The sequence below is a fragment of the Mustela lutreola genome, chromosome 6 (genome assembly GCF_030435805.1).
Source record: "Mustela lutreola isolate mMusLut2 chromosome 6, mMusLut2.pri, whole genome shotgun sequence".
Taxonomy (NCBI): domain Eukaryota; kingdom Metazoa; phylum Chordata; class Mammalia; order Carnivora; family Mustelidae; genus Mustela; species Mustela lutreola.
The window spans coordinates 138141903-138163351 of NC_081295.1; the positions used below are offsets into that span (position 1 = coordinate 138141903).

At 44.7% G+C, this 21449-nt stretch overlaps 1 protein-coding gene across 2 annotated transcripts in view; it reads right to left on the minus strand.

Annotated features, from left to right (window-relative positions):
* Positions 1 to 21449, minus strand: part of F13A1 (coagulation factor XIII A chain) — a 163860-nt gene that overhangs the window by 23327 nt on the left and 119084 nt on the right. For both annotated transcript variants that reach the window (XM_059179181.1, XM_059179180.1), the window contains exons 9-12: positions 20563 to 20666; positions 19144 to 19232; positions 10739 to 10892; positions 2828 to 3115 (exon numbers count right to left, since the gene is read on the minus strand). In XM_059179181.1, the coding sequence (XP_059035164.1) occupies positions 2828 to 3115; positions 10739 to 10892; positions 19144 to 19232; positions 20563 to 20666 (635 nt within the window). The remainder of the gene's footprint in view (positions 1 to 2827; positions 3116 to 10738; positions 10893 to 19143; positions 19233 to 20562; positions 20667 to 21449) is intronic.

Sequence of the window (21449 nt, forward strand, 5' to 3'; positions counted from 1 at the left end):
CTGGTTTTTACTGGCAGAGGGGCTGTGTTCAACCACTGAGTTCCTTAAGGCTGGTGAGATACGCCAGACTTCTTCCTACCCATCTTAATGGAGGCTTTTGCTACCTTTATAATGTTGGCACCAGGACAATATTCTCTGGGGTAGAACATTCTCTAAATCATAGCACTAAGGAAACTGGGCTGTGCTTCCAAGCCCAAGAGAACAGTGCTCCTGAAATAGTATGTTATGTAAGTGCTGTGTTTTGCCACTGCACAAGAAATTGTTCTAGATAAAGTTTATTAAACGTGGCAAGAGAAAGAAGAATAGGTTTTCATTCTATGAGTGGTGAAGCTGGGCTCCTGCCAATATCACTTACTGTGTCTGGGGAAAGCCGAGGGAGACACAGACAGGAGCTGCCTCATCTCTTTTTCCAAAAAGCAAAGAAAACTAAATATAGCCAAGTGGAAATGATAGCACCTTTGAAGGTACTGGAAGGTTTAAGTTATTCAAATCTTCCAAGCTGATTCTAGCCCACACATTCTCTTTAATCATCAATCTGGAAAGTATGCCTCGCATTCTACTTGGAAAACTTTCTTTGCAATCGAGCCTCCGAGGAGTGTAGTCTGACCTGCTTGATCAAGGTCTAGAATCAGGTGGCTTTTTGCAACACGTTGAGATTTATTTTATTTTATGATTATGATTATGATTTTTTTGCAATTTATTTTAGATTGCAGTTTGCAACCTATTGCATACAGTTAAGTCCACCTGGTCACTGTCCCTAGATCAGTGACCGAGAGGGTTAATGTATCATGCCATTCCAGCCCACCAACTCACAGAGGCTCATTTTCTTATTGGATTAGGGAGAAAGGGGGAAGGAGATGGAGAGATAGGACTCTTGGGAGGTGGTACAGGATGGTGCATAGTGAAACCTGAGTGAGATCACACCTCATTTCTGCTCAAAATCCTCTAGAGGCTCCTCCACTCACTTGGAATCAAAGCCTAAGTCCTTACAAGGCCCCACAGTTCTTGATGTGGTCTAAACCATCCATTCTCTTTTGCCACCTTTGTTCCCAAGTCTGGTTTCCTTGCTACTCCTTGAACACATCAGACAGGCTCTGGCCTCAGGGCCTTTGCATTTACAGTTTCTTCGGGCTGCAAAGCTTGCTCCTTTCCTTCTGCCAGGTTTCTGTTAAATGTCATCCCATTAGAGAGGTTTTCCCTGGTCATTCCGCCCCCGCCAATATCCCTTCCTTCCCTCACCCTGTTTTATATTTTTTATTATGTGCATTACTAAACTATAGGGGGCTCTGTTTATTGCCCAGCCCCACCTCTTGAGACCACAAACCCCTTGAGGGGTGGCACTTCTGCTGTGTTCATGGCTGTGTCTCCAGCACCAAACAGCATCTAGACATTAAGCAGCAAATAAAGGTTAGGGGAATGGATCTACAATCCTGTGATGTGGGTGGTATTGTTCCTATGCACAGAAGAGCTCAGATTAGTTAAGGAACTTGCCTTGGGACACATAGCCTGTAGGTGACATAATCACACCTAAAATCTCCATTTGTCTAACTCTAAGACTCAGTTTCTCTAAACTCCACTGTTTGAGTCCTTTATACCGACTACTCTTGTCTTTAAGTATTCCTCTTCCTATCTTGTGGGATAGGAAAAGTGTTAGATCTCTCAGCAACACCCCCCACCCCCGCAAAATGTACCATGATGATTTCCTAATTGTTAGTCACGTGACAGTAGCTCTGGAAATTTGTTGCCCTATGGTTGGGTAGGTTTCTTGGAATTAGGATTCTTGGGAATGTTCCCCATTTTTCTGGGAATATCTTTCTAAAACATTACAAGGGTACTGATTGCAGCTTGGGACAGCCCTCGAAGCCAGAAAGCCTGAAAACAACTGGGATGTGTGAGTCGGTCATCCCCGAGGGCCATATTAGTTTTGCTTGCCTTCACGTTGTGAAACTCGTTATTTGTACGCCTGTCCTGATATATCAGCAGATGAGTTTTCAGAGATGGTCTATATACGGAGCTCAGATCTTTTACCTTCTCAATGGTAAAACAAAACACATCCTTCCTGCTGGGGCAGTCCCCCAAAATGTTACCTGATGTAGGGATAGAGATATCAGCAGGTGGGGTAGGGGATTGCTTTCTGACACAGGAAAGCATTGCAAACTTTTCTAGGCACTAAAAGCCCCTCGGGATTTTGTTACAATGTAAATCCCGGGTGAACAGATCTGGGATGGGGGCTGACAGTCTGCATTTCTAACCTGCACCCCCACCCCCACTGCGGTTGTGGGGGAGATTCTGATGTTTCAGGTCCTTAGGCCCACACCTGGAATTGCAAGAAATTACATTTAATTTTCATGACTCGGGGCGGGGGGCGGCTCCAGGACTTGAAAATTTCAGTATTCACGTCTACGCATGAGAGGGGAAGCTGGAATCTGAGGCCCTCTGGCAGAAAGGGGTTCTCCTCTGGGGTTCATATTCCTGAGCTCTGAGGTAGAACTTCAACTTTGACAGGAAGTTATTGTTATTATTTTTTAAGATTCATTTATTATTTATTTATTCATTTATTTTAGAGAAAGAGGGAGAGAGTGGGGGAATGGGCAGAGGGAGAGGGAGAGAGAAGCCTCAAGCAGACTCCTGCAGAGTGCAGAGCCAGAAGCAGGACTTGATCCCACGACCCTGAGATCATGATCTGAGCCTAAACCCAGAGTCAGACATTTCACCGAATGAGCCACCCAGGTGCCCTGACAGGAAGTTATGAATGAGTGACAGCACCAAGCCTGACAGGGAGGCAGAGAACAAGTTCCCGGGAAAAGAGCCCCCCTCGTTAGCTTACGAGACAAGGGCTCCAGTGTGACTTCGAACGCCTCCTTCTTGAATTCTGTCTTGGAGACCCCCGTGTAGAAGACAACGTTGCCCGAGAGATAGGCCGAGAGGGTGTAACGGTTGTGGCTGTTGTTCTGGAAGGTGATGGTGAGCTTGAAGTCTCTTCCCAGCACAGCATTTTCCACTTCAAAATTCATGGTCACATCAGACCTGGGTTTGAGGATGCCGTCCGTGTTGATGGGCTTTTTAGCCCCATACATCAGGGCAGTTTCCAGGGCCAGTCTCTCCTCTTCTTGGCCTAGGAGAGACTCAGAGATCATGACGGGGGAAAAGAAATGCAATCCATCCAAGAGAAATCATGAAACACTCGGCGCTCTAAGCACTGTGTGCTCTACTCATCCGTTGGCCTCTGTAAGCCACTGACTGCCCTTTGAGACAGGTTTCATCATTATTCCAAGGCTACCAATTCTCCAAAATCAGGTTTCCGGGGAACTATGACCTGCCTGGGCTGCCGAGTGGCATCTCCAGGGCTTATCTGAAAGGGGGTGCTAAGGGGTTGCTCTCGGGGCTTCTCCAGGGCTGCTACTTTGGGGTTCTGTGGGCAGAGTTGGCCCAGTTCCACTCTTCTCAAGTGGTAGCACCAGTTTGCTTCCCTCCCCAAATCCTAGCTAGCATTTGGGGCTCTCTAAGCAAAGACTTTGGCCATAGTTGCATCTTGCCATTCCATATTGTGCTCTACGAATTTTCTCCTATTCACAGATCTTTCTGATAAGACCTGTCTTCTTCGTTGTCTCTCTTTCCACGTGGGCCTGTCCCACTTGCTACTGCTGACTTGACCCCTGGGCAGCTGCTGTCCTGTCCCTCTACTCCTTCCCCTTTTGCCATTCCCCCCTGATAAAGTGCAGAGAACAACCCCCCCCCCCCTTTTTTTTTGCATATGCACAGCGCCATACACTCAGATCTGGCAAGTCGTTAACAAGTCTTCCCTGTCAAAGGGCTCCAAGTTCAAGTTCCCTTAGGGAGCACTGGGTTATCTAGTGCCTCCAGATAGATGTTCACTGTCTTGATTCCAGCCTATCAGACATTCTGAGCCTGAGCCCTACAGTGAGGAATTTTAGTTAACATAAGACTTCCCAAACTCATCTGATGCAAAACACATTTTTTTTTTTGTTTGTTTGTTTGTTTTGTTTTGTTTTTTGAAGAACACCTATTGGCACCTATTGGCACAGCTATTGTTACACTGAAGTTCTAATGCATTTGGAGATGTGTGTGCCTTTTTTAGGAAAATGTCTTCTGTGGAGTATCCAAGGTGATGGTGGAGAAGATGAAGGTAGGGACAGAAGGAGAAGTGGTGAGCTCTGGAAGAAACGAGCAGTAGCTTTGGGCAGGTGTGGAAGCAAGAAATACAGGTACAAGTCAGACCTCAGGGCTCGCTCCTCCTGGCTCTGAGCTAGGCTGACGTTCCTTACAGAGCCCTGGACAAAATGCTCGCTTGAGGGGACAGAGAGAGCCTCTTTTCTCCTTACCACCCGAATAGCTTTGGGTACATCTTGGTGCATTGTGGAAGACACAGAGGCAAATTCTTTGACTTGTAAAAACTAGTCATGGGAATGGCTAGCAAAATAGAATCACCTGGAAATAAAAGTGCAAGCTTTTAAATTCATTAATTTTAAGATAATGCCTTCTACTTTACTTAGCAATGAACTGCAGGGCAGATGAGGAAGTCAATTAACAGCAACAGCTATCCCTGAGAGCTAACTCTGTGACAGGTATTGTGGTGAAGTGTATACTGGACATTGTCTCCTTTAATCCTCAGAGAACTCTACAAGGAAGAGGCTATTATTACTATCCATGTCCTTGTTTGTAAAAAAACAAGGGGGGGCTACTTTCATCAGAAGGCTTTTAGGAGGTCTGGAAGCATGCATAAGAACTGGTACTTTGCAAAGACAGTGCCAGTAGGTCTCGCAAACAAATGTGAATGTGTGTATGTGTTAATTTCTCTGATAGTCAGGATTGCAAGAATGCGCCAGGAGCAATTGGTCTAGGACAAACATTGGCTAGAGCACATGTTTATAGATCAATAGGAGGGAGACATTATCTCCCTGTAAAGGGAAGGGGGGGCTATTTTAGGGAAGGGAAGGGGGTGAAATATTTTAGCAGAAAGCACCTGGCCAACAGCTCCTCGGGAGAGCTTTATTGATGATCGCTTTGGATGGGCACCAGATATGCATTTAGACAAAATACAGGAGGGGAACACCAGCACCAGGGACCTACCTGGCAGAGAGGTGCCATCCCGGGGGAGAGAGGCCGAGCTGGCCCAGATGAGGGGAAGGGGCAGTGGAAGGCTTGTGGCAAGCCACAGGAGACTTTCTATGGCATCACAGAGGAGCCTCCGGTCTCCTCAAGGGATCAGCTTCCCGTGAGCAGGAGTTGCCCGCCAGTTGTTCCAGGAAGCACAGGCCCAGATAGGAGGCAGGAACATCAGGGTTTCCCCAGAGCTCTGCAGAATTCCCGTCTCTCTGCAGCTGTGCTTTACGCTCTGACATCTTACATAATTCAGGGCCATGAATTTAGTGCTGTGGGAGAATGATCTAAAGCCAGATTGCATTTTCTGAGATCCCTCTGCAGCCTGCAGGAGCAAGGTCAAAAGCATCTTTTCGTTAACCGGGATGTAATGAAAGTGCCCTTTTATGTTTGATAAGCTTCTCATTGTTCAGATTTTCAGCTCAAATGTCACCTTCTCAGAGAGCACCCCCTTCCATCACCCTGTGTAATGTGTCCCCAAGCCCAGTGCTCTCATCTCTTCCTCACACGTTCCCTGGTTTTTGTCCTTTTCCTAGCACTTGACACTGCATAACATTATTTTCCTCACTAGAACCTATCTCCCTGTCCCCAGAACCTAGGACCCAGCCTGGCACAGAGGCTTTGAAGGATCAAGGTTTGGAAAAGCACTTTGCTTTCATCCACAGACAGAACTCTCATCTTTATAATGGATATGAAATAGTCCAGTTTTGGGGTATGTGATGTGCATTTAAATTCACCTGTGGAAGTGTCACCTGCATTAGCATTTATTTGACTGTTTGGTGCTGCTTGAGCCACCGTGATGTCCAGGCACTGTGTTAGGCTCAGATGAGAAGCACAAGCCTTCCCTCCCTTGTCTCAGGGACACGTGCAGAGGGATCGCTATGTGTGTCCATCACAGATGCTGGGTCAGGGGGAGAGACTCAACAGCCCCTGGGGGCAGGAAAGACTTCTCGGAGAGGTTTTTCTCTCGGCAGTGAGAGCAAAGGCATGAAGAAAATGGCAGCCTGGCTCTCAAGAGGACCGTGAGTGAGCAGCTCTCTGGGCTGCTGCCTGGGGAGCCTGTGGGTGTGGTCAGGAGGAGGAGCTGGAGGGTCCCAAAAGGCAACCAGCAGAGGCTTGGTGAGCTCTGACTGAAGGGCCCTGCAAGGCAACAGAGGAGATGAAGGGCTTTTAAGCAGTATCCTAACAGGCTCAAATTTATATTTTAAATATGTCACTTTGGCAGCAATGCACAGGTTAGACAGAGGGAAAGAGAGGATGTGGCGGGAAGGTAGCCTTGGGAAGTAACCCAAGTAGCCAGGAGAAAAATACTCATACACTGACTAATAGTAGGAGTATCATAGTAAGAAGAGAATTACTAGTAGGAGCAGAAAGTAACTTTATAGGACACTTATTCTGTATCAGGCACTATGCTAAGGGCTTTCCACACCTGATACCACTGAATTCTCAGAATGCCCATATATAGAGAGACAGGAGAGGAGATGAATTTGAACTATTTCAAAGGGGACATTTTGAGAATTTGCTGCTTGACTGATTCTCGAGTTGCTAAACCTGGGGGGACTGTGGGTCTCTTCACTGGAGTCTGCAATAGAGAAAAGAGATCCAGGCAAGGGAGGGAGTGAGAGAAGGTGACATTCTAGAAGGGTTGGTTTCAGGTTTCTACAGGAGACTTAAGGGAATGTGAAGCTGAACAGAGAAGCTGGGGCAGAGACACCAACGGTGATGGGGAGTTGGGTAATGAGTAGATATGTGACTCAGCCACGGAGAAAGAACATAAAATGGGTAGGAATGAAGCTTGAGGATTGAGCCTGGAATGAGTACCATTCAGAGGTGAGGGGAAAAGAGGAGCTTAGAGTTACAGAAACGGTTAGAATAAAGAGTGAAGTAGGCTGAGATGGAACCCGGAGAAGTGGTGTCCTAGGAACAAAGAGGAGAGAGAATTTCAAGATTCGAGGGGTTGAGCAGTCGCATCAGAAGGTACGAGAAGCTCAGGCAAGCTGAGATCTGCAAACATTTATTCCACATGGCAATCAGGTGGTGCTGGCAGTTTTGAGAAGAGGAGCTTCAAGGGGCACCTGGGTGGTTCAGTCAGTTGAGTGTCTCTGCCTTTGGCTCAGGTCGTGATCCCAGAGTTCTGGGATGGAGTCCTGCTTCCGGCTCCCTGCTCAGCAGGGAGACTGCTTCTCCCTCTGCCCTTCAACCCTCTCATGCTCTCTCTCACACTCTCTCTCAAATAATAAAAATAAATAAGACCTTCCCCCTCAAAAGAAGAAGAAGAAGAAGAAGAAGAAGAAGAAGAAGAAGAAGAAGAAGAAGAAGAAGAGGAAGAGGAAGAGGAAGAGGAAGAGGAAGAAGAAGAAGAAGTAGAAGAAGAAGAAGAATAGGAGGAGGAGGAGGAGCAGCTTTAGGGATCTGGGGCTGGGAACAGAATCCAGGGGATGGTAGGTGAGAAAGGAAAGGAAAAGGCACATAATGGGCTGCCAAGGACAGGCAGGTCTTTCAAGATGCCTGGCTGTGGAGAATAGCGGGAAGAAAGAACGGGGAATGTTTGGTGGGGAATATATTGCTGAACAAAGGTTGCCTTTTTTTTTTTTTTTAAACACAGATGACACCGGATCCTGCTTAAATGCAAATGAGAAGGAGCTAATAGGGAAGGAGCCATGGAAATACAAGCGACAGAGGGAGTGATTGATGGAACAAAGAGGAAATAGGATCCAGACACCATCATAAAAGAAGACAGATGGCCGCAGAGGTTTGAAGAATTCTGGTTTTCAAAATTTTATAGTTTCCTTATCTTACATATTTGAAAAAAAGTGTAAAATTAATATTAAGCTTTAATTCATCCACATGAAAAATGATCTTTTCACAATTTAGTTAATTAAAATAGTTAATCCCTGAATCTGGTAATAATTTCTTCTCTATGTTTTTATTCATCTCCACATTTTAGTGGCCACGTTCAGCATTTATGGTTAGAGAAATTATATGAGAGATTCAATAATGAGAATCAGAGTGACAAATGTGTGACCACAGATGCCGGCAGCCTTTCCTAGGGGCCCGTGGCAACGTCTATAATCACTCAGTTGGTCCCACCAGATTCAGGCATGGTCTCTGAATCCTTCTGTAAAATCGCTCCCCACTTCATCATTCCTAAGGTCAGAATTTTAAATGTAGCTGCCATTCTTGATTAAGAGGCTAATTAACCTCCTGAGATCGAACTCCAGACCAGAAGCCAGGTGGAGAGTCTCATAACTATCTATGCAGATTTAGGGGTTCTTTTGCTTGGACCAGACCCCCATACTGTCCACCACCCTGAGCCTTGTGTTCTCGCCAAACTTTGGAAGCCTGTACCTCAGGTATCTTCCTCATCTGGAGTGGGCACATGTTACTTCTTCTAATCTGGTGTCCATCCCTGGTCTAGTACCAACTCCTCTTCTGTTGGACTGGATTTTGGTCCTTTCTCTTTTGACATCTGACCCTGATTTGGTCTTCACTGTCACCTCCACAGATGACAGCTGATGACAATGACGCTCTGCCGTGTGGTTTAGAAGAGTCAACAGGTTGTCTGGATGGCTCCCTGTAGGGCCACGGCTTTTTCTCTACACTGTCTGTTCAAGACTTCTTCCACACCAGGAGTTTATCCACAATCCCTGATGGGCTGCCTTTTCCTGGAGAAGTCTCACCTCGTAGTGTTTCACCTGCCCAGTTCCTGTTTCTCCTTTTGTCTCAGTGAGCCCATCACTAATGTCCTTCAGGATTCCAAGTCTGATTTGGAAATTCCCTTCTCTGTGCCCTGTCCTGGGCACCTGCTGCACAGCATGGTGAGGGCTTGGTTTCTGATCATCTCTCCAGCTAGGTGGGAAGACAGGTCTGTGTGTCTCATCCCTACACAACAGCGCTGGGAATATGGTGGGGGGTTAAGAACAAGTTGTTGAATGGATGAATGAATAGATTACAGAATGTTGCAGTTAGTTTCCTTCTCTCTCTTTTTTAAAGACTTTATTTATTTTTTCTCAGAGAGAGATATAGCGTGCACAAGCAGGGGGAGTAGCAGGCAGAGAGAAACGGACTCCCCACGAGCAGGAAGCCCTATGCAAAACTTGATCCCAGGACCCTGGGGTCATGACCTGAGTGGAAGTTAGTGCTTTACCAAGTGAGCCACCCAGGTTTCCCTCTTTCTCTTTTTCTATGGACTTTTGTTTTTCCTTTTCAAACCTTTCTGCCCATAACTCTATAACAAGAGGGCATTACTTGTTTGCTTTATTGTACTTATGGGTTTTTAATCTCTCATTTCAAGAAAAAGCCAAAAAGAAACAAACCCCCCCCCCACATTTGTATCTATGTTGTGTAATGGATGATAACCACTAGAAGAAAAGAATGAACCATTTCAGAAATACAGCAAAAATTCACTAGTTCAGGTGGCAAAAATCCTGAATTTCTAATACAATGTGTAAGAATTCTCAATTCAGCAAACTTTCTCTTTATAGTGCAAATTGCTTTTTAAAATAAGAGCAGAGAGACTATCTAAAATATTTAAAACAAATTCTGCCCTCCTTAGCACTTCAGGAATACTGATGAATATTTAGGTATATGCTAATTACTTGTCATTTCTCTCCATTCACTAAAATAAATGCCACTCCTAAGAACCTCCGCTGGTGAATCATTTGTAAAATATACACCACATTCCCCATCAAGAAACCCAAACTCCTCTAACTCCTGTCCACTACTGACCTTGGGCAGCTTTGCCTCTAGCCACTGGCACTCTGAGCTTGATGTTTTTAGAACCCTAAACACCGACTAACTCACACCTCCCAGATGCTTTTGGTCATGTTCCCAGTGCCTGGAAGCCCCCATCTGGATTTCTTTAACTGTGGCCTGTGATTTCTCTCATCCTGCTCTGCTTTTTCTGAAACTTCTGGCTGGACTGAGTGTCTTTCTTTTTTGCTCCCCAAACACTCCACATGATGATCCCATCACTTTTCCAGGAAGAGAAACCGAATCCTGCTCACCATGGGGATCCCTGGCACCAAATGTAATTCCAGACATTAGAGTAGGTGCCTGGTACTGACTAAAATGGCTTTGAACTCCACAGCTCCCTTGGAAGCTCCCAATAAACACTATTAACATTAACATTATTTTATGATTGAAATGAGACTTTGACCTAATGGACCTGAGTTAGTGAGATCATACTTCCTGTTGATATTGTATTATCTATCTCAAGGGACTTCTTTGATAATTCAATGGAACAATGCATGTAAAAATAGTTTGTTAAGTACTAAACAGAACTGAACGGTTGTTTAAATTTCTATTATTGAACTAAAGTCACATTAGTTGCACAGTGTTTTCTATTATTGGAAGTTAAGATTCTTCCATGTTTTTGTGGGCAAGAACTAGATTGTGTTAAAAAAGACATGACTTGCAACCAGATCGTCTTCACAAGTGATGCAAAGGGGAATTCTGCTCAGAGCAAATCAAGAAAACTACAAGGAGAAATTGTGGGTGTGAGGTGTCTCCCTCATGAAAATTTAGGGTATTTTCTCCAGAACACATTTCATAGTGACAGTAAGTAATACTAAACAAACTTGGGCAACGAAGTCTTCATTCAGGGGCAGTAAGTTACCTTCTTGGAACTTGTACGTATCAGTAATATCCTTTATGCCGTCTCCTCCAACTTCTTTGGTCACAATCATTTTCCCAATGTGAGCAGTATCAACAGCTTCAACCACATGAGTGCCATCTTTCTTGGCTGTAACGTAAATGAGATCACTGTTGACCTAAAAACAGGAGAAGAGAGCGTTAGCTACCCTCTGAAGTCCTTGTCATCAAAATCCTTCCGTGGTGTAGCCGTCCGGGATCTCTAGTGCGGACGTGTTCTTCTCTTCGACAACACTGGGTTCACAGGGCTGAATTTGTTTTAAAATGAATCTGAAGGACAAGCTAGCTTATTTTAGTCATCAGGCGTTATAAATGAAGAGTATTTGGATATTGATTGTTTAAACATCAATCACTTCTTTCTCCTCTTTTTCTTGCTTGTGAATTCTGCCTCTTCAGAAAGGAGCCCAAACCATCACACCCGTTGCTCACTTTCCCAGACTGCTCTTACTCTGGCTGTGGCTTTCTGACCTCCTTCTGGGAAGAAGAGGAAATCTGCTGGGTGGCTTCTTGGAAGGATTCTTCTCTGTTATAAAAAGAGAGGGTTTGCCCTTCTCTTCCTGCTTTTCAATGTTTTCATGTGAAGTGAGGTGATGCTTGGATCTTCTGTAGCCACCCTGGGACAGTGAGGAGAAACACTGCCAACAATACAAAGATGGCCATGTGGAGAGATAAGAGGCATGTGAGGACTTAACAATGCTGTACAATAAGTACTTGGGGTGAGGGGATGCTGAAGATACCACGAGAGCACCTAGGGCAGCAGGGTGGGGTGGGGCAGGATGAGAGGGTGGCAAGGAAGTAACAGCCAAGTTGAAAGCTGGAAGATGCATGGGAGTCAGCGAACTAAAGGAGCTCATGTTACTTGGTCTTACCAACCAACCCACAGAAGCTCACGAAAGAACACAAGGAAATTTGTGGAGGTCATGGCCATGCGTATTTCCTTCATTGTGGGGAAGATGTCACAGGTGTATGCATATGTCCAAACTCATCATGATGTATCTATTAAATCTGTACCATAGTTTACATTAATTATACCCTGTCAAAGCTAAAAGGAATAAAGAAAAAAAAAATGGAAAGAAGAAGGTGGTGACAGCCACAGTCCTGAGAGGACGGATCAGGGCCAGGCTGGATTAGCTGCAAGAACCTTGGGTTCTGATCTTGAATGTGTACTTTTGGAAAACTACCTTATCCTCTCTGAACTTCAGTTCCTGTTTCTATAAAATGAAAATGGTTATACTTGTTCTGCCAATCTCATAGTAATGTGTTAGTGAGACAGCACCAAGTGAGCTAGGATCTATGTGAGCATGACTTGTAAACTTTAAAACTGAGTGAAAATGTAGTGGTTTTTATTAGGTAAGGAGGAACTTGATGATAAAACCCTAACTTTCAAAGTTGGGGTTACAAAGAGCAACTTTTCTGTACTGTCTCACAAAATGTTCTGAATTTACATGGACTCTGACCTCTACTGAGGTGAAAGCAAGTAGCCGACATTTACGGAACAGCTACAAGGTTTCAGGGACACTTACAGATTATTTAATCTAAACCTCGCAGCAATAACTACCTGTGAGGTATGTATTCTTATCTGTGTTTTAGAGATGAGTGTGCCAAGTGGGTTAAGAAGGGTCAGCAAAGTGTTGGTGGTCCCATAGCCGGGAGCTGCTAGAGAAGAAAATCCTGGGCTAGCCCATAGCCTGTTCCCTGACCTTCCCCCTGGGCTGGTCCATTCCCTGACCTTCACCATATGTTGCCTCTCCCATACAACCTTGCTGCACCACGAGGATTTCCATGAGGTAGGGAGATGGTTTCGTGCTTGGGGTACAAGTGGTCCCATGCATGGGGCTCAGATATCTGAGGGGTGATAAATGGTGACCTCATGTTTCAGCAGAATAATCCTGGCTTTGTGGCACTAGCCCTAGGATGTGCAAGACCAAAATAGGAATTTAGGAATCAGGATGGGCCATGATAGGGTAGACATCAGGGATATTTGTCATTTGGGGGGGGGGGAAGGAAACTTTAAATGAGATTCCTGAGGATTTTGGCTTCCCCCCTGGAGAAGGCCATGGGAGCACAAACAGCCTCCTCCTTCACTTGCAAATTATAGCAACAATGTTGATAAATATCCTCTTAATAAGCACCCTTACTACAGTTTACAGTTTTCCAGGGAGACGAGGCTAAATATGACAGTGGCTAAATCATTGTCTTCTCTTGAATGTAGAGCTTAGGAAATTTGTGTGGGCTAAAATCTCAGGCCAGCCCAGCAGCACTGTCCCTTGTGGGGAGAGGCTAGGAGAACCCACATATGAAATGGCTCTTGCATATGTATGTTATGGGGGTGTGGAGAGAAAGTATTCTTTCCGATCAACATTAACAAGCTTTCTTTTCAGTTTCAGCTGCCAGGGCAATGGTCCTCCAACCTGGCTGCGTGTGAGCCACTGAGGGCTTAAAAGGGTAATGGTGCTAGGCCCCCAGCCAAAGCCAACTGCATGTCTACGGCAGACAGTAAGTGCAGGTGATGCTGGAAAGAATATTGGATCTATGTTGGATCTATACTCTGTGACTTTGGGCAAGACTCAATGTCTCTCAGCTTGGGTTTAATAATGCCATTCTTGCAAGGCAGAAAGCTAGATCAGTACTGCTGGAGAAAGCCCTATGTTGAAAGCTAACTTCTTTCGAATGAAAAGGAGTTTTAATGGCCATCTAGTCCTACTCCGATGCTTGAAGGGACTGTGGCATGCAGAACCTGGGCATCCCAGCATGGAATCTGGTGCTCGTTTCAGTCCACCACACCTTTGTCTCTTTGTCAGACACAGGAACTAAGCCTCTGTTCAGGTACTTACTGAGCTCCAGAGTCCCAGCAAAGGTGGACTGGGGTTGCAAGCTGAGGGCCCCCTCTCTACAGAGTTCAGCGTGTACCCCTAGAATGTAAGCTTATGTCTACTGCTGGCAGAAGCTATGCTTGTGACTGCTAAGGATGAAAACTCTTTTTACAGGATGCAGCAAGATTTGTTTTACTCCTTTGTTCCCAAGTAGAGATAGCTACAAAAATAGGCTGTGGAGAGAAAGTGGTGCTCCTCTGAGAGGCATGGAGGCAGTGGGTCCATGGACCTTGTCCATGACCTTCTGGCACAATTGCCATCCTTCTACTCTGTGCTTGCCATTCCTTCAGCCTGTAGATGCTGGCTATGAGGCCAGACCCCTGTGTGTGTTTCCTGCTGCTTTGTCCCTGTGCCTCGTCTCCCACCAGGATTGCCAGCTCTGAGGACACCATTGGGATCCTATCCTAATCTCCGAGATTCTGTTCTTAGCAGGGTCCTCTGCATCTGCTTTTGTTTGCTTGCTTGCTTCATTCAGCCATCCACCCATCATTCATTCATTCAACAAGTACTCATCCAAGTCTACTTTGTGCCAGAACTTGCTTTCAGTGATGACAAAACTTTCCCAGAACTTATGTTCTAGAAGGGAGAGAAATAATAACACTAAGGCAGAGTAGAAAGATAAAAGCAATGGGTCAGGAAGTGAAATTTTCGGTGGGGGTGGGATAGGGTGAGTCAAGGCCTCTTTGAGGAGGGAACCTGAGCGGAGACTTGGATGCAAGGAGGGGTCAGGTGTACAAAGTGTGGTGGAGAGAGTAGGGGAGAGCTTTTCCAGAAAAAGAAACAGTATATATAAGAGCTCAGAAAAGAGTATGTTTACATGTTGCCAGCAGGGCAAGGTCAGTATGACCTGGAGGGAAATGAGCAAGGGACGGACGAGATGGAAAGAAAGCCAGGGGCCAGATCACATAGACTAAAGACTTGTGATCAATGTTATTGTAAGGGTGGTGGAAATCCACTAGAAGGTTGGGGGCAATGGAGTAATGTGTTTTATTTACATTTTTAAAGGTTAATTATGGCTAGTTTGTGGAGAATAGATAGTAAAAGGGTCAGACGAGAGAAGGGAGGTAGGCTAGGAATCAAGTTCATAGAGCTCAGTATTGTACAGAGTTCAAAGAATCAGCATCACAGACTTGGATGGATGCGTGTTGTTTTTAGAAGGCATTTTTAAAAAATTAACATATAATGTATTATTAGTTTCAGGGGTACAGGTCTGTGATTCATCAGTCTCACCATAGCATATATGCTCCCCAAAGCCATCATCCAACCACCCCATCCCTCCCACCCCTTCCACTCCAGCAACCCTCAGTTTGTTTCCTGAGATTTAGAGTCATTTATGGTTTGTCTTCCTTCCTGGTTTCATCTTGTTTCATTTTTCCTTCCCTTCCCTTAAGATCTTCTACCTTGTTTCTCAAATTCCTCATATCAGTGAGATCATATGATAATTCTCTTTCTCTGATTGACTTAGTCTGCTTAGCATAATACTCTCTAGTTCCATCCACGTTGTTGCAAATGGCAATATTTGGGGTTTTTTGATGGCTGCATAGTATTCCATTATATACATATATCCCAGATCTTCTTTATCCATTCATCTGTTGATGGACATCTAGGTTCTTTCCATAGTTCAGCTATTGTTGACATTGCTGCTATGAATATTGGGGTGCACATGCCCCTTCAGATCACTACATTTGTATCTTTGGTGTAAATACCAGAAGTGCAATTTCTGGGTCATAGGGCAGCTCTATTATCAACTTTTTGAGAAACCTCCATGCTATTTTCCAGAGTGGCTGCACCAGCTTGCATTCCCACCAACAGTGTAGGAGGTATAGGCATATACCCTTAGAAGGTATTTCTGGCAAGATGCATGAAGAAGATTAAGAAGAGAAGCCAACCTGATTCTAAAATCATATACATTATTTGAATAAATGGATGAACTATTTTAGATCAGAATAGGAGCCCCCCAAATGGGCTAACAAGTGCTAGCAAAATAACCTTGAATTGAGAAGGAAGCATCTGTACCATGGTATCCACAGTGCCTCTGGAAATTGCTATGTAGCTTCTGAGCAATGGAGCAGTTACTGTGGCCCTGGGGGACCAGTCATCCTTGCTTCAGAAATCATCTCAGGAACAGGGAGGGAGGGGAATGGGCATGTGCTCGAGTGTGCATGTATGTGCAGTTTTGGAGTGGTCTGGTATGGAGGGGAAGACAGAGCCAATGAGAGGAAGCTAAAATCAAGTGAACACGGGAACTCACGAGATGACTCCACAGCTTAGCATTGTTCTGCTCTCTCCTCACCCCCTTTAGAAGCCAAAGGCCACCATTAGTTGGGGAAAGAAAAGGCAGATGGGCTTCCAGAATGGAGGTCCTCTCCATGGCACTGCGGGCATGAGAAAGGAGGAGTTAGAGAAAATAAGCTTCAAGCCCTGGAAGCAATCTAAAAATGTGAAGAATGCATTTCTAAAAGAGAGGAGGAGAGGAAATGGGGCAGAAATAGGATGCTTCCCATGTACCTGCCTCTTTTTTAATTTTTAATTTTTCAATATGAGTCTAGTGGATACACAATGTTACATAAGTTTCAGGTGTACAACATAGTGATTCAACTTCTCTATGCTGTGCTCACGGCAAGTGTAGCTACCATCTGTCACCACACAACACTATTACAACATCATTGACTATATTCCCTATGCTGTGCCTTTCATCCCCGTGGCTTATTCTATAACTGGAAGCCTGTATCCTCTGCTCCCCTTCAGTTCTTATTTTGGGTTTTGCTTTCACTAAAGGAGACCATGGCTCTGAGATGATCAAAAAACGTCAGTGAACATGATGTTTAATCCAGCCCGGAAGTGAGTAAGGAATGACCAGTGAGAGGCAAGAAAAGGCACACTGGGCTGCCTGCCTGGTGTGTGACAGGCAGGCTTACGCAGCCAGACGATGGAGCAGGGAAGGGAGGATGCCATCTGAACCTGAGTCATGGACACTCTCATTAAAGTTAAATACGACGCCCCCCGTGTGGTCCTCCTTTGGGCACCCTTGAGAAAAGATTCCTCGTACACTTTCAACAGCTTGAGCATCTCTTATAAATGGCTCAGCCCTGGGGCTCAGCCCGTGCCAAAGCAGCAAATCGTACGCTCTTTCAGACAAGTCTGCAGTGGTTGAGAGAGGAGTAATTATAATCTGCGAATCCTGATGACATGCCTAACACCCCGATCTATATTTAATAATAGCAAAAAGCGTTCGCATTAACAGCTATTAGGCAATTCGCTCTTGGAAGGAGGTTGCTCCCTCTTTCTCTGCAGCAACAAAGCATAATAAAAATATAAGAAACGTGGCTCTGTGAATTTTAGAGTGATTTCCCATTAAGAGGTTCTCCCAGCATCATAAACTATCAGCTGGCGGCTGGGGAGGTTGGATAAATCTCCAAATCCCGAAGTGAAATCGAAGGGGATGAAATTCGAAAGACAGTCTGCCTGTTTTCCCCAGGCTTCTAGCAACTGTAATGGAAGTCTCCATGTAAGAAATACTGTCCCCTTTGTGTATTCAAATTTCTGATCTTGCTGTCTGAATATTCGCGGTAATTTTGCTTCCTAAACATTTCCGGATGCTCCCTCCTCCTTCCCCCCTCTTGTCATTTGGGGAGCTCAGGCCCCGCCCTCTCGGGTGAGTGTGGGGCAAGCACAGGCTTCCCCCTGACCTCCTCCCTGGGGCCACCTCTTTCAAGTCCTAGCTCCACTGGACTCGGGCTCCTTCTGCCTGCATCTTCTGTACCCCGGATATGCCACCTTCCGTGAGCCTGCACAACTTGTCATTTCCCTCACACACCATTCAGAGGCTCAGACTGTCCCCTCTGCCTCAGTTTCTTTCCTTCCTCCGGCTTCTTTCTTACCCACTTGGACTGAATAACTCCAAACTCTCCCTCAAGACACAGCTGAGGCACTAAACCCTCCAAGGCGCCTCCCTGTCCCTTTCTCCATGTACTCCCACAGCGCTCCTGTCCATCCGCTGTGGCTCTCACACAGGTGTCCTTATCATCCGTCCTCATGTTACCCTCTCTCCCTGTTGGTGTCTTATAGCCTTTGCTGTCCCACTCAGTTCCTGACCCGGCTTCCTCAATTAACAAATCTGTATGTATTAAATGCAGATCATTCTTCACCTACATGGCTCATCTAACAATTAGCTCCACAGAGCCTCATGTACTACTGTTATTTAACCTTTAGTGTGCTATGTGTTGCCACCTCTCACCAAGAATCTAATTTTTTTTTTTAAGATTTTTTTTTATATATTTGAAAGCGAGAGCACCAGGGGGAGGAGCAGAGGCAGAGAAAATCTCAAGCAGATTTCTGTTGAACACAGAGCCTGTCCAGCAGTCCATCACCCAAAACCAAGAGTCAGAGGTTTAATGGACCGGGCCACCCAGGCGGCCCAAGAATCTAGTTTCGGAAGGGCATAGGATTCTGAGTTCCCTACAGCACAGTGCCCACCACATATTTATAATAGGGATTTATCCAATCCCAGTGTAGTAGTAGAGTGTGGCGGTTACTGACTTGAGTTTCATTCAGTCCCTGCCTGGCTTTAGATCTTAGCATGACTGTTTATTTAGTTCAGTGAGTGTGGACAGGTTATTGACCACTCTGCCTCAATTTTCCTTTCGGTAAAAAGGGAAGAATCATAATACTAATTTTGAAGGGTGGCTAAGCGTCTCAAACGGTAGGCATAGTGATTACATAGTAACTATTCTGTATACAACTGACATTACTTCAGTGCGTTTATTGGTGAAATTGTACTCTGGGTAAAACCTGCCTCTTAGCCTCTGACATATTTCTCTGCTCTTCACCGCCTGTCCCCAGCCTTCCAGCCTCCCAGCCTTCTCCTTTACCAATACCCTTTATATTTAATTTGATTTTTAGAGCCCTCCTTGGTGTAGTCTCTGCCTTATCTACTCCCCATCAACCCATGAAGTATGCTGCCTTCTAGCTGTCATTCCCTCGCTTCCCTATTTCAGCAGCTCTGCTTTCCCTCCCCAGTGATGGATGGCCTGGAGTGGCAGGAACTGGGCTGCAGTTCCCAGACTAAACCCCTGGATGGGGTGTGTCTGGATTTTGTTTTTATGGGAACTGTTACGTTAGTGTCGGAGTAAACTAGTACGCTCTGAAGTTTCAATTCATGGACCGTCTCCACCAATTTTTAGTTGAGTCATTTAGTCACTTAATTTCTCAGGAGCAGTTGGTATCTATTTCATGGGTGCGAAGAACTCAACTAAGGTTAGTAACACAATTGCTTTTCAAGGAGAAAATCTCAAAACATCAAGGAGAGAAAAATGGTAAGTAAGAATTACATTTAGAATTAAGAGCCTGGAGGTTGGAATGATGTTTAGCCGACTTTGTAGACATGAAACACATGCCACGGACTTGGGAAATTTAGAAGTCACAACCTGATGTCTTATTTTTCAAGTGTTAAGAGGTTGGGGAAGAAAGTGGCACGTCTCTCCAGCTTACTACTTACCTCTGCGAAAACAAAGGGTGCATCAAACTGGAAGCAAATATGGCCATGCTTAATGGCTTGAACAGAGGCTGGGCCACACCGATACATGCCTGTATCACACAAAGGAAGGGAAATGTGAGTTTGTTATCTCCAGTTCTGTCCAGAAACAGATACAGGCTCTGTAGAGGCAAGTGTTCCCAACTTCAACATTGATATAGCCCCAATGCTTCCCATGGCCAGAGACGGCCAATGACCAATGTGTGTCATCAAGAGGGCTTCGTTGGAAATGCCTCCTCAAACCAAAATACAGGGCTTCACAATGTCTTTGTCTGGTCTCCCACCTGGAACACATAACTTCAGACATCTGTGCTGAGGCTGAGCTGTTTGCTTACAGAGGACTGATCCATTTCCCACCGGTCTCTGGAATGCTGGAGATGGTAATGTGTCCCCAGTGATTGTGTTAATTGTTTGTTTTGATTTTTGTGTTTTGTTTTTGGACATTATGGATGGATATCAAGTGTTGAATTGGGGAATCTGGACATCAATCAATGCCCGACATGCATTCAGGAAGTCAGTAGGCACATGATTACTTTTATAAAGTTCTTTACATTTTAACCAGCTATCTTTGGTTAATAAGAGATTAACTGCCATTAGTCATCTCTGACGTCTCCTCATGATACATAATTGAGAACAGAGAAAGTGTTGAACATTCTCCCTCAAAATCCAGCATAAATAAAGCATGAGTCTCTTATGAATAAGTTATGAATGTCTATGGATATATGCGTATATATACACACACGTCAATATCTCATATCAACACCTGAGGAAGTAAACATAATGTCCCCAGGCCACTGATTTTTATCATCCTATTAGAGAGAAATGGAGGCCTGTGATGTGATTTTATAAAAATCTGGGGGAGGTCATAGCTGTCACTCATTGCTTAGCATAGACTGCAAGTTAGATGATAAATACCCACATACTTAGGTTTTGGAAGAAATCACACAACATAAAAAGAAATCAGGTTCTGGAAAAACAACTAGATCTGTAACTATTTTTTGAGTTCTTTATTTTCTCTACTGCCTTATAGCTTATCACTGTGCATCACAGAGGGCTGAGGTATATTTTAGAGCCTAGTAAAAGTGCCTACATGGACATTTTTCTCTTGTCTTCAAAACTGCTTATCAAAGCAAGAGTAGATGAATTATATATGTTAAGTTTTATGCACTTTTTTTTAAACCAGTTATAGAATAATCAGGGGAAAGCTGACCATTGAGATGAAATTAAACTGATTGACAGGCTGCTAATACTGTACATGGGCCCAGGAAGCACGCTTTTGATGTTGGTTCCCAGTGGGAGTGTTGCCCACACATCAAATGCAACCCTAAGAGCAAAAGAAAGATTGTCGTGAAAAGAGTTCCTGGAGGGAGGATGCGATTTTACCATCGCTGTTTTCTTGTGGGGTGCTGTCCACAGCTTGCCACCCTCCAAATCCAACGGGAAGATCAGGTCTTGTCATCCAGGCTTCATTCCAACAGTGGTAGTTCCTGAGAAAACACCACCCCAAGAAGATTAAACTTCCCGTTCCAGTCAACGCGCCAAGAAATCAAAAGGTGTCCAGAATTCCTGTAAGTACACTACCTACACATTGCTGGAATGGAAAAAAAAAACAAAACTAAATTGAAGACTGGCCAGAGATGTCCTGGACTTGAGTTTGCTGGACAGATGCATTCCCATTGGCACCCTTGGGAGGGCATCAGGTGGCTGGATTTCTCTTCCCTGCTAATATCAGTTTCAAGGCCACCCAGTGCATGAAACAGTTTTGGTCTCAACCATCCTTTGCTGCCTAATGAAACAGAGCATACTATGTGCTAAAAGGGTAGAAAAGAAAAGTTAATACTATGTGCTAAAAGGAGAGAAAAGAAAAGTTAATTGAAACTGAAATACATATATCTTTGCATTTCTTTTATATTTATGCATACTAGATTTATAAGAAGCAGATCTCTTGTAACAATTAAGCAATAAAATGCTTGTGTTTATGGGCTTAGGCTGTTGCCATAGAAACTATAACGTACTCCTGACTATAATTGTCTCTAATTTGGGCAAATTTCCATTTGGTGTCCAAGAAGAAAAGGGTGTCAGGGTGAGTATCTCTTTAACCTTTATCAAAGGTAGGCAACCCACAAGCCAAAACTTTACAGAACTTTGCATATGACCCTTGAGGCAAGAGCATGGAATAAAATGTCATCATGAATTGTATTATGATGTCCTTGGAAAGACCTGAAATTATATGACAGTACAGAAACCAATGAGAGCACATTAAGCCGTCT